Source organism: Geotrypetes seraphini, chromosome 3 (genome assembly GCF_902459505.1).
Source record: "Geotrypetes seraphini chromosome 3, aGeoSer1.1, whole genome shotgun sequence".
In the NCBI taxonomy this organism is placed as follows: domain Eukaryota; kingdom Metazoa; phylum Chordata; class Amphibia; order Gymnophiona; family Dermophiidae; genus Geotrypetes; species Geotrypetes seraphini.
The window spans coordinates 111,914,715-111,934,381 of record NC_047086.1 but is presented as its reverse complement, the minus strand read 5'-3'; the positions used below and the strand labels follow the sequence as shown (position 1 = coordinate 111,934,381).

Below are 19,667 nucleotides of genomic sequence, written 5' to 3'. Positions count from 1 at the left end.
TTTATTTCTAAGGCACTACAAGGTCTAAACATCTCATAAATTCCGACGCAGGCGGGGATCGTGAGAGGAGCCACCGCTGCGTCTTTCAACTAAAAAATGCAATACGGCAGGGAGCAGGCCAGACCGAAAAACAGAACCGTAAGCCGCGCATGCGCACTTCCTATGGGTCGCTAAAGCTCACGGAAAAGCGGCGCATGCATAGGAAAGTGCGCATGCGCGGCTTACTGTTTTATTATATTAGATTTGTGCTTCTGCAAAACAAAGCCTCTTTCGGTAGTTTCTCGCAGATCTTTATGGCTCCGTAATTGGGCGGTGGATGCGACGTCCAAGCTTCGACTAGTACGGCTCCCTTTTAAGGGTCGTCTGTTATTTGGTGAAGATTTGGACAAGTTAGTAAAAGATTTCGGCGATTCCAAAACGCAGAGGTTGCTAGAAAATAAGCCAAAATAACCTTTAAAGGCTTTTTCAGCCAGGCCACGCTTTCGGGATGTAAAGAGAGAGAGACCCGGAAAGACATCCTATATTTCTTCTTATGGTTCTTCCTATATTTCTGGGTCTAGATTTCCTCAAAAGAATTCCTTTCGTCCTACAAAACCCCCAACCGCTCAACCAGCTCGTACTCCAGCCTTACGTAATTCCCAATGATGGGATGTTGGCTCCCTCTTTTGTGACCATAGGGGATTGGCTGTTTTCTTTTCTGGTGGAGTAGGCCAAGATAAGGTCCGATCCATGGGTATTGGACATTGTTGGAGAAGGTTACAAGTTAGAATTTTCCTCTCCCGTCGCAGATTGGTATCCCCATGCATTGGGGCAGCCAAGAGAGAATCAGTGCAATGCACCCTTAAAGTTCTTCTACAACTTGGGGCTTTAGTTCCAGTTCCACAGGAACAAAGGGGTCAGGGAAGATATTCCATTTACTTCATAGTACCCAAGAAGGGAGGTTCGGTCAGATCGGTTCTAGATCTCAAACGAGTCAACCAATTTCTCAACGTCAGACATTTCCATATGGAAACTGTGCGATCGGTCATTGCAGGAGTTCAACCAGGGGAGTTCCTTACGGTGCTTGATCTCAAAGAGGCTTACTTTCATATTCCCATATGGCCACCACATCAGAGGTATCTTTGCTTTGCATTCCTCGGCCAGCACTATTAAAAAAATGTGGAAGTCCTAGTCATGATATAAGTGGGGAGGCAATTTCCAAGAGGAGGTCTGACAAGTTGGGGGCTACACTCAACTGGAGTCCCACCAGGGCATGGTCAGAAATTGTGCTTTCATAAATCTCAGAGTTGTAACCATAGAAAACAGGTGCTTATCCAGAAGAATATAATCCAGCCTGGCATACACCTTGTGAGCATGGGAGTAAAAGGTAAAGATGGTGTCATAGGGGTATAGGGTACATCAAACATCTGGGCAAGGACCCCCCCCCCCCCCGATTGTCATGGTCCCACGAGTAAGCCCTGGGTAGCTTAGAATCCACCCCTAGATTCGCGGTGATATTAAGGTCCCCACCCAGGACCAAGTGATACTCAGTATGTTGAGAGATGTGTGCAAGGACAGAGGAGAAAAATTTATAACAATAAACATTTGGGGTGTACAGATTACACAACAATAGTTTAAGGCCCCACAACCATGATAAATGACCCTCTTTATCTTGAATTTGTTTATGAAGATGGAAAGATAAGCTCTTATGTACTAGAATGGCAACCTCCCATTGTCTGCCTCCAAAGGCTGAAGAAAACACCTCCCCCACCCAGCTACGTTTGGCATGTTCCAGCCGAAAGAGATGGGTTTCTTGTAAGTAAGCAATGTCAGTACCCAGTTTGTGAAGACTTGACAGAACTCTAGATCTCTTTACAAGGAACTTAATACCGTCCATATTAAATGTGGAAAATCAGAAGAGACTTTTCAACCTTTGAACACAAGTGTTTTGTCCGAATCACTCAGCAATTATTTCTCTGGCATTTGAAGTTTTGCACATCTCCTTTGGGTTCCTTGAAACAGACCCTCGAAATATGGCCCATGTCGGGACCTACTAACACACCTTAAAGCTAAGTGGAGTGGTTTTTCCTCTTATTGCCATTGAGAACAAATCTAGCATTCAAAGAGCACGTTGCCTTATTTACTATTATTTTGCATTAAAGTCATACACAGTGATGGGACGATGGGTTCGGCTATAGGAGCCAAGGCTCTTGCTCGGATTACACAATTCTGAGTGTATGTGAAAATTGTATTACCTCACTTCTTAATACCTATATTTAAGATCCATTTTTGACTTTCATATATTGAGAAGTCTTGGTTCCTGTTACACTTTCAGCTCAGCCATACTCGCCCATGAAGAGAGAGTGATCAGACAGATAAACACCATCATCAACCACTCCGAGGCCTCCCAGCTGGACCCCGTGGCTGTGTGAAACAAGCAGACAAACACGTCCCAATTACAAGGTCCCCCCCACCACCTGTACTCCAAGCAGCACCCCTACCACAATCATACCACCAAGCAGACCCAATTCGTATACCCAGAGAAACCCACCCTCACCCCCCAATCCCTATCCCCACCCCAAATCCTCCTCGTATACCCCACACACATCCCAAAATCTGTCCTTGCAGCATGCGCAAATGAAACCCCCGCCCCCCCTCACCCCTTCATCCCACCTCCCCAGATAGTAGAACAAAGAATAAAACAACCAGATACCCCAAGCAAGGATCCCCACAAGGTGTAAAATACTATAGGCATAAAGAAAACCTCAACTGAGTGGAACAAAACCGTAACAGAGAAAGAAACCCCAGGCCAGCAGGCCTCTGCAGAGTTAGTCCTGGCAGGAGCAAGGCAAGATAAGGCTTGCCAAATCAGACACTCCAACAGGCATCCTGCTCGAAGTCCACGCAAAGGATCTCCCAAAAACATCGCAGATGGCGATGTCCCAAGCCTGCAGGCTCAATGTCCACACAGGGTACGAGACAACCCCACAAAGCCAAGTCATCGGTGACTATTAAAGCATCCCAGAACAAGAAGAATTGGAAAAGGGTCAAGCTGGCAGGCTGGCCAGGTATGCTGGCGCCTCCTCCACAGTATTTAGGAGCTATGACTTGCCATTCTACCAGACCCTTAGATGTGCTGGAAAAGCCAGGGCAAACTGTATCCTTCTGTTATGAAGCTCAGTGCAGAAAGGTGACATCAATTTCCGCTGGGCTGCCACCCACACCGAGTAGTCATTAAATAGAAGCACCTTGGACCCCTCATATTCCAGTGCTCCGGACTGCCGAAATGCCTTAAGGAGTGCTTTTTTATCCCTCCAGCCGCTGAAGCAGGCAATAGCCATGCACGCCCGTTTTGCCATCCACGGCCTTGCTGCCGATGCGATGGGCCCTTTCACAATCAAAGCGGGGGCCAGAGCCAGACAAGCCGAGCCTTTCCAGCAGCAGGAGCTAAAGATGTCATACAGCTCTGGGTCTTTAACTGTCTCAGGGAGGCCAACTAGGCACAGGTTATTGCGCCGGCTCCAGTTCTCAAATTCCTCCAACTGGTCCTGCATCTTGGTACTTTGCTTGTGCAGCTCTGTCACCTGTGTCTCCAATGCGGTGCACGTGTCCTCAGTAGTCGAGACCTGCTGCTCGACCTCTGCGCTCCACCAGTTCTGGGAGTCAAACTTCTCGTTAGCTGCCTCTACTGCTGACTGCAGTTTATTAAGAGGGTCCGCCAAAGCTGCCGAAATGGATCGTTTAATCTCTTGAATCCAGTCACCCACCGGTATTGTAAAAGATGCGGGCTCCTTCACCATCTTGGCTGTGGGAAACTGGATTTTTTCTCGGGCCAGTTTAGCTGCACGGATGGGCATGCCCAGCACCACTCCATGTTCCGATTCCCTGCTAAGAAGATTGGGTAACCTGCCACAGCTCTCGGGGAGGAAAGGAAGTCCAAAAAGAGTGAGTTTGCTGGTTTAAACAGCTGATTTCACCGGGGTGGGAGCAGAGCTCTCCTCTCCTGCGAACGTTCAGGCAGGCGGCATCACGTGACCCCTCTACTACTATTATTTCTAGAGTGCTACATAGTCACAAAGGAGAGAGTCCCTGCTTGAATAAGCTCATAATCTAATCAATCAAGACAGATAAACAGGATGCCATGATGCAGTTAGTGGGGCGATTACTAAACTGATGGCTAGGGTGATGAACAGAGGGTAAGTGTTTAAGGCAGTATCGAAAAGGTGGACTTGTTTAAGGCAGTCTTAAAAAGGTGGGCTAAGTTGTCTTCAGATTTTTACTTCTTTTGGGAGTCTATAAGTACTAATATTTTAGATAAAATTGTTCCTAAGAATTTGCGTTCGAAAAAACATCATGAATCAGATCCTTGGCTTGATTCAGGTCTTTTGCCCTTGAAGAGAATGGTGCGTAATCTGGAGCGTTCATTGTATAAATCGAGTTGTGCAGTCCTTAAAGAGCAATGGAGAAAAAGTATGCGAGTACAAAAGATATTTGAAAGACAAACACAGGGCTTATTATTCTGCTATGGTGGTAAGATCAGGATAGATGCATAAAAGCTTTTATCCCCGGACAAGCAGGCAGCATATTCTCTACATGTGGGGTGACGTCACCGACGGAGCCCCCTAGTGGACGTTTTTGCAAGCAGACTTGCTTGAAGACCTTCAAGCTTCCGATTGGCCCGCGCATGCGCGCGTGCCCCTCTCGCCCGATCTAGGGCATGCGTCTCCTCAGTTCTCTGTTTTCTGCGGAGCCAGAATCACTGCCCCCTTGCTTCATGCAATCTCGTCCCTCTTGCACCGCAGCTTATTTGGTTAGTTTCAGTTGAGTCGCTGTGCCCGTGTCTTTGCTTCCTTTCTTTTTCGTTTTTCCGTATTTTCTTCTTATGTCCCAGCCTCGTTCCGGGTTTAAAAAACTGTACTAAGTGCAACTGGGTTATCTCCATCACCGACCCTCATCGTTGGTGTGTGGAGTTCCTGGGTGCAGAACACCGCGCTGAGTCGTGTCCACGTTGTGCGACTTTGCAACCAAGGGCTCTTCATAGGAGGGTGGCCAAGATTCTCTAACTCTTTGGCCCCATGGATCCTATGGGACAGGCCTCGAGCTCGGCCTCGGTGCCCTCGTCGGGTGCCTCGGCCTCGAAGTCCTCAGTCTCGAAGTCCTTGTCGGCCTTGAAGGCTCCGGCCTTGGCTCCTCCTGCTAATCAAGCCTCGGGCAAGTCTCCTCTTTCCTCCTCAGGTGTGCCGGCAAAGAAGCCTACCTCGGATTCTCATGTTAGTGCCGCCTCGTCGGAGTCTTCGAGACATTACTTTAAGCGTGCCTCCTCACATAGGGAATACTCTTCCTCGAGGTCGCCCCCGAAGGAGCACACTGCTGCACCTAAAACCCAATCACCTTTGGTCTTGGTGCCTATGTTCGAGGACATGCTTAAGGCTATACTTACCACGCAGCTTTCCTCGGTGGTGAGCCAACTGGTCCCAACTTCGACGCCTCTGACCTCGGTCTCGATCCAGTCTCGGTCTGACCAGCCTGAGCGTCCCCTCGTAACTCGAGGCCATGCCTGCAAGACTCGCCGGGTTCCCTCGAGTGATTCTTCATCCCCCGAGTCACCTGTGACTTTTCGGGGGTCCAGGCCAGGGGCCCGTTTTTCCCCTGCTACTATGTCGCGGCTTGCCCCTCCTAAGAAACCCCGGTCTTCTCTGCCCCTTGGGGCAGGTCTCCGACCGCGAAACCTTCCAGGCACACGCTTGTCCTCGAGTTGGACTCTAGTATATGTTCCCCATCAAGGCAGCTGCCAGCCTCTAAGGGGTCTTCTTCGAAACCGGTGGAGGAATTTTCCTTTGCCCCGTCTTCTCCGAGGTTTCGCCAGCTGTTTCCTCGGACCCCGGGGTAGTTCCTCGACGCTCCCCAGGCTCTTTAGTTGAGCCTCTTCGGTCCTCCATTTGCGGGACTCCCTCTTTTCTCGGCTGCCCCCAGATCTCGCTCGGGGTCTCCTCAGGAGGATGTGTCTTCTTCTCGAAACTCCTCCTTTACCTCATTTCATCTCTGACATGGTTAGGGCCTTGAACCTCCAGTCTGAGTCCCGTTATACCCAGGAATACCTGGCGAAAATGGGTGTTTATCATCTGCCCCATAAGGCGCTATGATTACAATTGCACCAGTTTCTCCGGCAGACTTTTCTCTGGAACCTGGAGACCCCATATGCAGTCACAGCTATTCCCTCCAAGTTGGAGTCCCGTTACCGACGATCCCAGTTAAGAGGTTTGAAAGTTCTCAGCTTTCTCACCAATCCTTGGTGGTTGAGTCTTCCTTGAAGACGTCTAACCCCTCGCAGGTTTACGCTGCTATCCCTACCGGGCAGGGAGGGCCGTTCAATAGACAAATTTGGTCGCCGTCTTTATCAAAACTCAATGATGGCGAATCGTGTCCTCAACTATAATTTTATCTTCACGTCCTACCTCTGGTTCTGGGTGGATGCCCTCCGCTCGTTCTGGGAAGCTGTGCCGGTTTCTTGGTGTCAGGAGTTTAGTCTCCTCGAGGAGACCCTCTCCAAGCTCCACCTTTATATGTTTCAGGCGACCTAACGATGCATTTGTGATCGCCATGCGTCGCCTAGCTTGGCTCCGGATTGTGGATATGGATCCGAATCTACAGGATCGTCTTGCCAATCTCCCGTGTGTGGGTCATGAGCTCTTCAATGATTCCTTTGAAGCGGCCACAAAGCGCCTCTTGGACCATGAGCAGTCCTTCGCTTCTCTGGTGAAACTTAAACTGAAGGCCCCTTCGGCTCAGCAGTACAAAATTCCTCTCCGGAGGTACCCACAGAAATCTACTCCTGCCTTCTCTCGGCCTCCTTCAAAGCGGCCGCAGCAACAGCAGCAGTGTCAAACTAAGGCCCAGCCGCTGGCTCCGGCGAAGACTGGGCCGACTTTTTGACAATTCCGGTCCGAGACTTCGGGCTTCCTTCCTCCTGGAGCCTTCCCCCCTTCCCATCGGGGGTCATCTCCATCATTTCTATGCCCAGTGGGAGTGTCTTACCACTGACAGTTGGGTGCTTTCTATCATCCGGGTAGGGTACTCCCTTCACTTCAGTCATGTACCCCCAGACCTGCCTCCAAGAGAGTTTCCTTCTGTTTGGCTTCAGCTGCTTTTCCTTCTGCAGGAGGCTCAGGCCCTTCTTCGCCTTCGGGCGGTCGAGGAGGTTCCTCCGGACTAGTGGAACACCAGATTTTATTCTCGGTACTTTCTGGCACCCAAGAAGACGGGGGATCTGCGTCCAATCCTGGACCTCCGTGCTCTGAACAGGTTTCTGGTCAGGGAACGGTTCAGAATGCTCACCCTTCCTACGTTGAACCCCCTCTTAGACGAGGAGGACTGGCTGTGCTCGCTGGACCTCAAAGAGGCGTACACGCACATTCCGATACACCCGGCCTCTCGCCGGTATCTGAGATTCCGGGTGGGGGATCTCCATCTCCAGTATCTTGTTCTTCCCTTCGGCCTGGCGGCCCTCGCCAAGGGTCTTCACGAAATGTCTAGTTGTGGTTGCTGCGACCCTGCGTCTCCACGGCCTGCAGGTGTTTTTCCTACCTCGACGGACTGATTGATCAAGGCGTCCTCTCGCCACGAAGTGTTGCGAGCGATGAATCAGACCATCTTGCTCCTTCAGAGCCTTGGCTTCAAGGTGAACTTTCAGCTCTGCCCGTCCTAGTCTCTGGAATTTATCGGAGCGGACCTGGACACAGCTCGTCTCCGCTCCTTCTTGCCTCGACCTCGGCAGGAGGCCCTTGTTCGCTTATGCCGGAGGGTTGCCCATCTGTCCTCAGCCGCGGCTCGGCTCATGATGGCCCTCCTAGATCACATGGCCTCCATAGTTCACGTGACTCCTTTTGCCAGACTTCACCTCCGTATTACTCAATGGACTCTAGCGTCCCAATGGAACCAGATTGGGATCCTGTCTCTCGATTCATTGTCGTGACTCCTTTCTTGAAGCAGTCCTCTCCATTGGTGGATGCTCTCTTCCAATCTTCCAGAGGTTTTCTGTGTCAATGCTCCTCCTCCGCAGAAGGTCCTCATGATGGATTCGTCGACCTATGCTTGGGGGGGCTCCTCTGGACGGTCTTCTCACTCAAGCAGCTCCTGATTGGATAAGGCCCGACTTAGTGCAGGAAGAGGCGGGTCGGAGCATACAGCGAGTGATTTCCTGCACTCGCCGGCACTCCAGCTGTTCTCTCCTGCCTCTCCTGCTGCCCTCTCCTTGTCAGCGGTTGGAAAATACCATGAATGACCGGGACTGCGAACTGCTGACCGTGAACGACTGGGGGATCACTGTATAGTACTGAGACGGTTTTGGCTTCACTTTTCTATCAGAATGCTCTGCTTCTACAATTTGATCATAGTAGCAATGCATTTGACCTGGTAGATCATAACATACTACTTGGCTGTCTTGATTCTATAGGAGTCTCTGGGCAAGTCTATTAGTGGTTTCAAGATTTTTGTATTCAAGGTCTTACCAGGTACTATCAAGTGGCGGTCTTTCTCATTCATGGAGTAATCCTTGTGGTTTACTTCAGGGTTCACTGCTTTCCCCATTGCTCTTTAATATTTATCTATCCTCCTTAGGAACAAAATTGTCTACCATGGCCATCAAATTATACAGTTATGCATATGACATTATGGTTGGCCTTATCATTGGATTCGGTACCATCAAACAACTTTTATTTATTTAAAAAATGTATATACTGCCTATAAACAAAGCAGTTTCCATAAAATAAGCATACATAATTGTAAACAAGACAAAATTACAATTCTAAAAATAAGACAAAATTACAGTTCCATTAATTACATTTTAAAAAAAGAAAAGGAAAATACTATTCTTTCCCAGCAAACAAACAATACCCAGCCTAAAGTATCCTCTAGGCAATTAACAGAGGCACTTAATAATCCACTTATTGACTCAAAACAAACAGAGCCAAGACAGAAGTTACATTTTCCAGGAAACGTATTACAATGTCGGCTGATAAGACTCTACAAATAGGTGTCCATAAATAGCTTAGTTTTCAACAGCTTTTTAAAACTAAAGCGGTCAGTGCTTAATCTTAGATGTCCCCGACAGCTTATTCCAAAGAGATATTTCAGCCACTGAAAACATCTTATATTTTGTAGCTACATATCTCACACTTTCTTTGGTAGTCTCTAATAATCTCTTGCCACCTTCTGATCGCAATGCTCTGTTTGGCCTATAGACCTTCAGTGACATCATGGGTAACTACTTTCTTATCAGGTTGCTACTTGAGAATCTGAGTTTCGCCCATTAATACTTACCTTTGTTTCATATACTCATTTTAGAAAGTTACTGAAGACTTATCTGTTTCAAAAATTTATTGAGAAATAATGATGGCTGGTTGATATGTTTTGTTACGTTGATTATGATTTTGTAGCTCACTGTGTTTGTGCAGTTTTTCTTATTTTGTTATCTGCATAGAACTGGAAGCTTTGCGGAATAAAAATAGTGTTATGTTCATGTGCAGAGGCCCAGGCACTTCTGACTGAAGAGATTTGTAGAGCAGCTACCTGGTCTACTCTTCATACTTTTACAAAGTTCTATAGAGTGGATGTGGCAGAACGGGAGGATGTTGCCTTTCTGTACTCGGTTATGCGGGCTGGCTCCTCTGTCCTGCCCTAGACATCTAGCACTGCTTTGGTACATCACCTAGCATACAGACTGTTACCTTGATAATCTTCTTTCTGTTAGAAGACTTAGGAATCTGTACGGCGAACTTCAGGGGGGCCGTTGGGGGGGTCCAGTAGGAGGGGTTGGGCACCACCTGCCTGCGGCTATCTTTGGGGGGGCCGTTGGGAGGGTCTGGCAGAAGGGATTGGGCACCCTCTTGCTGGCAATCATTTGGGGGCTGTTGGGGGGGTCCGGCAGGAGGGGATTGGGCACCCTCCTGCCGGCGATCGTCAGGGGTGGGGAGGAGGGGAGACTGGCAGTCTTAGCAACGACTGCTATACTAATTGCGGCAGGGAGATTCCTTGCCGTGATTAAGTGCAGCGGGCCGCGTCTACTTACATCTACTTACCGCGTCTACTTATATTATAAGCATCTCCCTCCCGCTCTACTAGGGAGATGCATAGGGCCCGCCTAGGTTTGCCTAAGGCGGTAGCCTAGCCGTAGGCAAGCTTAGGCGGGCTTGAGAGCCTTCCTAGGCTCCCAGAGGCGCCTTCAATGTAGGTGGTTTGCCTGGGGAGCATTTTTTTAGAAAATGTGCCTCCCGATTGGCTGCTTAGTACAGCTGTAGGACGGCTACAGCTGTCTACAATGGGCCGCACTTTGCGGAATCCAGGTCTTAGTGTACCAACTCATATGTCTTCTAACAGAAAAAAGATTAGCGAGGTAAGAACCTAATCTTCCATTACCACTACCGTTTGACTCCTTCTACTTAACCAGTTTTTAATCTAGTCCATCAGTTTAGGGCCCATTCCAAGGGCACTCTGTTTATTTATGAACCACCTATGTGGAATAGTGTCAAGGGCTTTGCTAAAATCTAAGTACACTATAACTAGCACCCCTCCTGTATCTGTTTGGTCACCCAGTCAAAGAAATCATTCAGATTTGTCTGACAAATCTGCCTCTCGTAAAAACATGGTGCTTCGGGTTCTGCAGACTATTTGATTCTAGAGATCTCACTATCTCCTGCTTAAGAAGTGTTTCCATTAATTTATTCACTGCTGGTTAAATGGAAGGAAACAAAAGGTAGTGGTAAATGGAGTTTGCTTTGAGGAAAAGGATGTTAGTGGGGTGCTGCAGAGATTTTTCCTTGGGCCTGTTCTTTGTGAGTGATATTGCAGAAGGATTGTCTGTAAAGTTTGTCTTTTGGTGGATGATACTAAACTCTGTATTAGGGTAGACTCCCCGGAAGGTGTGGATAACATGAGGTGGGATCTAGCAAAGTTTGAAGAATGGTCCAGTAATTGGAAAAATAAGATTTAATGCAAAAAAAATGCAGGGTCATGCACTTGGGCTGCAAAAATCCAAGAGAATAGTACATTATAGGGAGTGAAGTACTTCTGTGTTCAAAAGAAGATCAGGACTTGGAGGTGACTGACTGTGCCTGTTGGATGCTGGGAAAACAGGTAGAATGTTATGAAAGCTGCCCCAGTCACTTTTTAGGCTAAACTGTTGATTTGGATTAATTTTTTTACTATCCATAGGGAAGTTTCCAGAGGAACTGGGTCAAATTGTGATTGCATCTAATTTCAGACCCATTGCCAGTGTTCCTCTGCCTATTAAGTTACTGGAGAGTGTGGTAAACGCTGAATTACTGTATTTTTCAGACCATAGACACACTTTTTGACCCCCAAAAAGGGGGTGCGTTTCATGAACCGAATATACCGCCCCCCCTTCCGTTACATTTTTTAAGTAGCGGTGGTCCAGCACGGTCTCCTGCTGACGGCTACCTTTCTCTTTGCAGAGCAATGCAGGAGCGCGACCTTGCGCTTTCTGCCTGGTCCCTCACCACTCTGTGATTGGCTGCAATCAGTAACTGATTGCAGCCAATCACAGAGTGGTGAGGGACCAGGCAGGAAGCGCAAAGGTCGCGCTTCTGCATTGTGCGTCACTCTGCAAAGAGAAAGTGCAAGTAGATGAGTCAAAAGTATCCCTTCAGTGCTGAACCTCCTGTGTACATCAGAGCCCAGTAAATGAAAATGGGGAGCTTCCTCATCACTGGTGGAGGAGGGAGCATGTGGAAGAATTCTACACCACCATGACCCTTGGAGATCCGCATCTGGAGACCTTTCTCTCAGTTTGGACTGAAGTATAAAGGGTTCTTACTGCATTCCATAGATGTACCTCTGCCCTTTACTTTGAAACTTTTGAGGGACTATCTCCAGCCACACACGGCTCCCAGTGTTCTCTTCTCATTGTTTATTATTGGTGTGACAATATGTCTAGTGAAAGCACTGAAGGACAGGACACCTGTGAGTGCTGCAGGCAAACAGAAAGGGGCAAGAAAGGTTGACAGTGATTGAGCCTAGACCCAGCAGTTTCAGAGAAAAAAAATAGACAAACAAAGAAAGAAAAGCCGGTAAATATTACCGAGAGCCTAAAGCTCAAAGCAAAGCCAGTACCTGATGCAGCTGGTGAATGGCCCACGGAACAGGAAAAAGAAGGCAGACGGGAATTAGTTTGTTCAGATTGAGTCCCACCCAGTAACCAGATTGGATGGCTTTGGGCCCAGCATGATCTAGCCTGTGTTTACTGGTTTTTCTTTAGTGCATACTTTTTCTATTACTGAAATGGATGATGTTCTAGTAGTTTTAGAGGTGTAATGACTGCAACCAATCACAGAGCAGTGGCGGGACCAGGCAGAAAGCACAAAGATCGTGCTCCTGTGTTGTGCGTCATTCTGCAAAGAGAAAGGCAGCCGTTCAGGCAGGAGACTGCCTTGGACCACCGCCACATTAAAAAAGGTACTGGGGGGCTGCAGGCTTCTTCGGGCTTCCGAGCACCAGACCACCAGATACACCTACATGTAGAGGAGGAAAAACCTCAACAGGTGGGTGCGTCTTATGGAGCGAAAAGTTACGGTGGTTACATACTTGGATAAGTTTAACATCTTGCAAGATAATCTAGGTTTTGCGGTCATGCTTTAGTACTGAAACAATCATGGCTTCTTTGTTATATTATCTGCACTACACTATTTAGTCCAAGGCACAAGTGCTTGATTCTGCAACTGATTTGAGCAGCGCTTTCGATCTGGTAGACCACACCACTCTTTTACATTGTTTGGAATCTGTTGGTATTGGGGGAAATGTCTTGAGCTAAAAGATCGTACCAGGTGTTCAAGGATGACACATTTGTTCTATTGTTGGGAAAATTCCTGTGGGGTTCCGCAGGGTTCGCCTCTGTCCCCCACCTTGTTATAACATTTATCTTGTCTCCTTGGGAAATCTATTGCAAAATCTAAAGCTTAAGTTTTACATTTATGCAGATGACATTACTATAGTCATCCCGTCAACCTGTCTAGTCACCTGAGTTCATAAATTCTTTAGTAGACCATTTTAAGTTAGATTGAACTCTTGATGACTGCTTTTAATTGAAACTAAATGCGGAAAAAACTAAATTTTTCCTTGCAACTCCCAATGACAAGATCAAAGAAACAATGATATAATGTGGACAGTTTGGGCCTATAATATAGAACAATCTATAAAAAATATTTGGATTGACTTGGATAAACATCTTATATTGGAACAACATACTGATTTATTATTTAAGAAATGTATCTCGGTGCTTGGAAGCTTCGCACCATCAAGAAATATTTCGATGAAGCCTCTTTCTTTGTTGGTACAGTCCATCTATCTAAGCATTCTTGATTACTGTAAGATTGTAAATTTAGGTGCTTATAAGAAAATTCTCTCAAAATTGAGTGGTTCAGAATACCTGCTGTCTGCCTCATTTTTGGTTGTAAAAAAAAATGGGAGCATATTACTACTTTTTATCAGAAACTCCATTGCTGCCGATAGCGTCTAGAATTTTTGTTTAAATTTTCACGCATGTGTATGAGAATCATGTCTTTGGTATGTCACCAGGCTATCTTGTTCCTCACTTCATCTTTGAGCCACTCTAATAAGAGTACAATGCAGAGTGCATTTGTTTACATATCCCTCCATAAAATCTTGTTGTTACAAGAAGTTCCTTGAGAGAACACTCTCAGTTCAAGGGCCGCTAAATTATATGTATGGCTTGGAAAAATTATGTTAGAAGTTTACTTCTTATTTTGATTTTAGAAAACTGTTAAAGAAAACAACTATTTGATAGGTTGGTATCTTTATGCATCCTGTTTTAACTTTTAATAAGTTATTTTTCATTCATAAAATTTGATGTATTTATCTGCATTGCATGTATTAGTTCTATTTTGTTGTGAAACCGCTAGAACCTTTCGGTTTTCGGTATATAAGAAATAAATTAATATTAATTTGTCAAAGCAGGAGGATGCTTGGGTACATAGGGAGAGGAATGGCCAGTAGGAAAAAGGAGGTGATAGTGCCATCGTATAAGTCTCTGGTGAGAACTACTGAATGAATAACTTCTGCTAGGCACTGGGGCATGGTCCACAGTTACAGGCAAGGCCCAGTGTGGAAGACCCGTTTCAGAATTTGAGTTACACCCCTGGCGACGTCTACTACGAACAAGCAAGACTCAAGGTTGAACAAAGCCATGGGACCAGACAATCTACACCCCAGGGTGCTCAGTGAGCTGCGTGATGTTCTGGCAGAACCGCTAACAGGACTCTTCAAGTTCGGGGAGAGTCCCCATAGACTGGAAAACAGCTAACGTTGTTCCACTGTACAAAAAGGGTTGCAGGGCAGAGGCTGCAAACCACAGACCGGTGAGTCTCACATCAATAGTATGCAAACTCATGGAAACACTAATCAAACGTAAATTAGACGCAATCTTGAATGAGGAGAATCTACGGGATCCCAGTCAACACGGATTCACCAAGGGTAGGTCCTGCCAATCCAATCTCATCAGCTTCTTTGACTGGGTAACAAAACAGCTAGACTTGGGAGAATCCGTGGACGTCGTAAACCTAGACTTCAGCAAAGCTTTCGATAGTGTCCCGCATCGCAGGCTGTTGAGCAAGATGAAATCAATGGGGCTGGGAGAAACACTAACTACATGGGTCAATGACTGGCTGAGTGGCAGACTTCAGAGGGTGGTAGTTAACGTTACCCTCTCTAAAACATCGGAGGTGACCAGTGGAGTACCGCAGGGTTCAGTCTTGGGCCCGCTCCTTTTCAACATATTCATATGGGACCTAACTCAGGGGCTTCAAAGTAAGGTAACATTATTTGCTGACGACGCCAAACTATACAATATAGTGAGAGACGGCAGTTCACCTGATAGTATAACACAGGACCTACATTTGTTGGAGCTTTGGTCCTCGACCTGGCAGCTGGGCTTCAACGCTAAGAAATGCAAGATCATGCACCTTGGCAGCAGAAATCCGTGCAGAACTTACACCTTGAATGGTGAGACCTTAGCTAGAACTTCAACAGAACGAGACTTGGGAGTGATCATCAGCGCAGACATGAAAACTGCTGATCATGTGGAGAAGGCTTCATCTAAGGCAAGACAGTTGTTAGGTTGCATCCTCAGGAGTTTCATCAGCCAGGAGCCTGAAGTCATAATGCCATTATACAGAACCACGGTGAGACCTCATTTGGAATATTGTGTGCAATTCTGGAGGCCACACTACCGAAAAGATGTGCTGAGAGTAGAGTCGGTGCAACGGATGGCCACCAGGATGGTCTCGAGGCTCAAGGAACGAGCTCCCGGTGCAGGTGATCGAGGCAAACAGCGTGCAAGAATTTAAGAGCAAATGGGATGCCCATGTGGGATCCCATAGAGGGTTAAGCCAAGGGAACTTGTCACCAGGAGTGGGATCCCTAGGATAGTAGACTTGGGGGTGAATCAGTAGAGTGGGCAGACCTGATGGGCTATGGCCCTTATCTGCCATCATCAATGTTTCTATGTTTCTATTTAGAATGCTATGTGCAGTTCTGGAGACTGCACCTTCAAAAAGATATAAATAGGATGGAGTCGGTCCAGAGGGCTGTTACAAATTGGTTAGTGGTCTTTGTTATGAAACGTATAGGGACAGACTTAGAGAACTCAATATGTATACTCTGGAAGAAAGCGGGGGAGAAGGGATATGATAAAAATGTTTAAATATCTCTGTGGCATTAATGTAAAGGAGGTGAGTCTTTTTCATATAAAGGAAAACTCTGGAATGAGAGGGCATAAAATGAAGTTAAGAGGTGATAGACTCAGGAGTAATCTAAGGAAATTCTTTCTTACAGAAAGGGTGGTAGATGTGTGGAATAGTCTCCTAGTAGAGGTGGTGGAGACAGACTGTGTCTGAAATCAAGAAAGTGTGGGTCAGGCATGTGTGATTTCTTAGGGAGAGGAGAAGATGGTAGATGCTCTGGATGAGCAGACTAGATCTGCTGTCATGTTTCTATGTTTCTATATCCACATATAGAATAAATGTTTTATTACCTGATTACTGATTGGATAAATTTTTTTTTCTAATTTATAATAAAACCTTGAAAATGTTTCTTTAGGATACTGGAGACCCTGGATGGTGGAAAGGAGAACTCAGTGGAAAAGAAGGTGTATTTCCAGACAACTTTGCTGCAGTAATACAAGAGACAGAAAAAGAAGTAAGCTATTTAAAATATGTCAAAGTTGTCATACTGACTAGTATATTAATTTCATAAAAGCTATGCAGAGTAAAATACCTAACTTCTCTGCTAGACCAGTCCACAACAATGGGTCATGTTCCTTCCTGACTAGCAGAGTGAGGTAAAGATACTAAAAATTTCCAGTGACATCACTAGTATAAGGGTTGGTGCTTTGAGTAGACCAGTATTATCCTAGAACAAGCAGGCAGCATATTCTCACAGATGGGTGACATCATCCATGGAGCCTGGTATGGACAATGCAAAACTGTACTGTCACTTAGAGCTTCCTAGAAGTTTCAAGACTGCCCATACCATACAAGTGCAAGTACTTTCCTGCCCGATGTTGGCTTGCGGGACCGACAGTTCTTAGTTTTTCGTGAGCTAAGAAGACAAGTGTCGGAGTCTCTCCAATTGCGCTACAATTTTCCCTTGTTGTGCGTTCCCATATCGATTTCTTCATTATTTTCGTTTTCTTTACTAATTACTTTGTTTTCTTGGAGTTTTGTCCCAAAATTTTACTTTTGTTGAATTTGTGCCTTCAGCCCCCATTCAGCTGGATTTCTGTCCGGGTGGCATCGACTCTTTTTGGTCATGAATTACTCGACTGTCGGAGGAAAAATTGATTCTTTAGATCTTGCATCAGTGGTTTTTCCCTCGATGTCGAAGCCTTCCTACCGACTTCAAGAGAGGCTCTTGATGCAATAGGGCCATATCATTATTGATCCACACAATATGGTACCTTCAGTGCCTATGGTCCTGAGCACCGGGTAGACTACTTGTAATCATTCAAAGTTAAAAAAAACATTCTATGAAGGCTTGACATCTGCGACAGGGAGAAAATTTTTGGTCTCCAGGATTCATCACAAATGGCCTCAACACCCAATGACACCATGTCTAAGTTGGCACCATAATCACTGCATCATTTGGCGTTGGCTACCTTGGTACAGATGTTGGCGCTAAGAAGGATTTCCATGGCTCACCCTCGCCAAATGATGTTATCATCTATAGCACTGGAAAAAGCCTGCATACAAACGGCATAGACATAGAATACATAGAATATGACAGCAGAAAAAGGGCCAGACGTGCCCAACAAGTCTGCCCACTCAAAGAACCCTCCCCTTAAAAGAACCCTCCCCCTAAGCATTTTCCTGGAGTGAACCCACATATTTATCGCATCGTCTCTTGAAGTTGAGCACGTTGCTGTGGCTTCGACTACCATGACGTGGAAACCATTCCAACGATCAACCACCCATACTCTCGGGTGAAGAAGTACTTCCTGATGTTGCCATGAAGTCTCCCACCCTTGAGTTTGAGTGGATTCCGTCTTGTTGCCGTGGGACCTGCAAGGAGAAAGATATCTTCTATCCACCTCAGCACGGGCCTGTTAGAGATATTTGAACATCTCTATCATGTCTCCCCTCTCTCTGCGTTCCTCGAGAGAATATAATTGCAGCCTGCTTAGACGTTCTTCATATGGGAGATCCTTGAGTCCTGAGACCATCTTAATGGTCCATTCGCTAAACCGATTCCATTCCGTGCAGAAAGTGTACCTCGTGCCTCAACATTGAGGTCACCAACGCCCATCAGCCGATTGACGGGAAGCCTATCTCTGTTCATCCTGTGGTTTCCTGCTTCATGAAAGGACTTTTCCACGTTCATCCGCCCCTTAAATCTCCTCCGGTGGTTTGGGATCTTAACGTGGTCCCTTGCTCAATTGATGAAACCTCCGTTCGAGCCGCTAGCACGAGCTCACTTGAAATAATCTTACATTGGAACGTTGTGTTTCTTATTTCTCTCACCTCCTGCCCATACGGGTCAGTGGAGCTTCAAGGCATTGGTCGCAGAACCCAGCATTCACTGTCTTCCATCATGATAAGGTGGTTCTCCGTACCCATCCTAAGTTCTTGCCTAAGATTGTTTCCGATTTTCACATCAACCAATCTATTGTTCTTCCTGTGTTTTTTCCGAAGCCCCATTCTCACCCTGGAAAAGTGGCTCTCCATTCTCTTGATTGTAAGCGGCGCTGGCCTTCTACTTGAAGCACACTGCTGCCGCATCGTTCCGCTTCACAGCTGTTTCTCTCGATCCTAATTGTCTGGGTCGCTCTGTTTCTAAACGGACCATTTCTAACCTGGTTGGCCGCTTGTATCTCTTTCTGTTATGCTCAGGCTGGTCTCTCCCTGCCGGGTCGAGTCACAGGCCACAAGGTCTGAGCGATGGTGGCGTCAGTTGCTTTCCTCCGCTCGACTCCCATAGAGGAAATCTGTAAGGCTGCCACTTGGTCCTCGGTTCATATGTTTACCTCGCATTACTGTCTGGATACTTTCTCCAGGCGTGATGGCCATTTTGGCCAGTTTGTTTTGCAAAATCTGTTCTCCTGAAATTGCCAACTCTCCCTCCATCCCATTCTGGTTAGCTTGGAGGTCTCCCACATGTAGAGAATATGCTGTCTGCTTGTCCTGGGATAAAGCACAGTTACTTACTGTAACAGGTGTTATCCAGGGACAACAGGCAGATATTTTCGCAACCCACCCACCTCCCCGTGGTTGGCTTCTTTGCTAGCTATCTGAACTGAGGAGACGCATGCTCTAGGCAGGGCGGGAGGGGTACGTGAGCATGCGCAGACCAATCGCAAGCCTGAAGGTCTTCGAGCAAGTCTGCTTGCAAAAACGTCCGCTAGGGGGCTCCGTCGGTGACGTCACCTACATGTAGAGAATATCTGCCTGCTGTCCCTGGATAACACCTGTTAACGGTAAGTAACTGTGCTTTTTCTCCCTCGAACAGAGGAGATTGAGATGGGGACATGATCGAAGAATTCAAGGTACTGAAGGGAATAGACTTAGTAGATAAGGACAGGTTGTTCACCCTCTCCAAGGTAGGGAGAACGAGAGGGCACTCTCTAAAATTGAAAGGGGATAGATTCCGTACGAACGTAAGGAAGTTCTTCTTCACCCAGAGAGTGGTAGAAAACTGGAACACACTTCTGGAGTCTGTCATAGGGGAAAACACTCTCCAGGGATTCAAGACAAACTTAGACAACTTCCTGCTGAACCAGAACGTACTCAGGTAGGGCTAGTCTCAGTTAGGGTGCTGGTCTTTGACCAGAGGGCCGTCATGTGAGTGGACTGCTGGGCATGATGGACCACAGGTCTGACCTAGCAGCAGCAATTCTTATGTTCTTATGATTTCCAACTGGGTAGCAGCCTGTATATCATTCTGCTATGCTCAGACTGGACTGCGCATGAAAAGTCGTGTCACAGCTCACAGAGCTATGGCAGCTTCTGTAGCTTTCCTTAGCTCTACTCCTATTGAGGAAATCTGTAAAGCTGCCTCCTGGTCCTCAGTTCATACATTCACCTTGCATTATTGTCTAGAGTCTTTGTCCAGACGTGATGTTTCTCACATTTTCTATATCAATTGTATTTCTCCCCTCCTTTCCCAAT

The 19,667-nt window shown here is 46.6% G+C and overlaps 1 protein-coding gene across 3 annotated transcripts in view; it reads left to right on the top strand.

The window, feature by feature from the left end:
• CD2AP (CD2 associated protein) overlaps window positions 1-19,667 on the top strand; it is a 372,249-nt gene that overhangs the window by 186,608 nt on the left and 165,974 nt on the right. For all 3 annotated transcript variants that reach the window (XM_033938468.1, XM_033938469.1, XM_033938467.1), the window contains exon 9: window positions 16,105-16,203. In XM_033938468.1, the coding sequence (XP_033794359.1) occupies window positions 16,105-16,203 (99 nt within the window). The remainder of the gene's footprint in view (window positions 1-16,104; window positions 16,204-19,667) is intronic.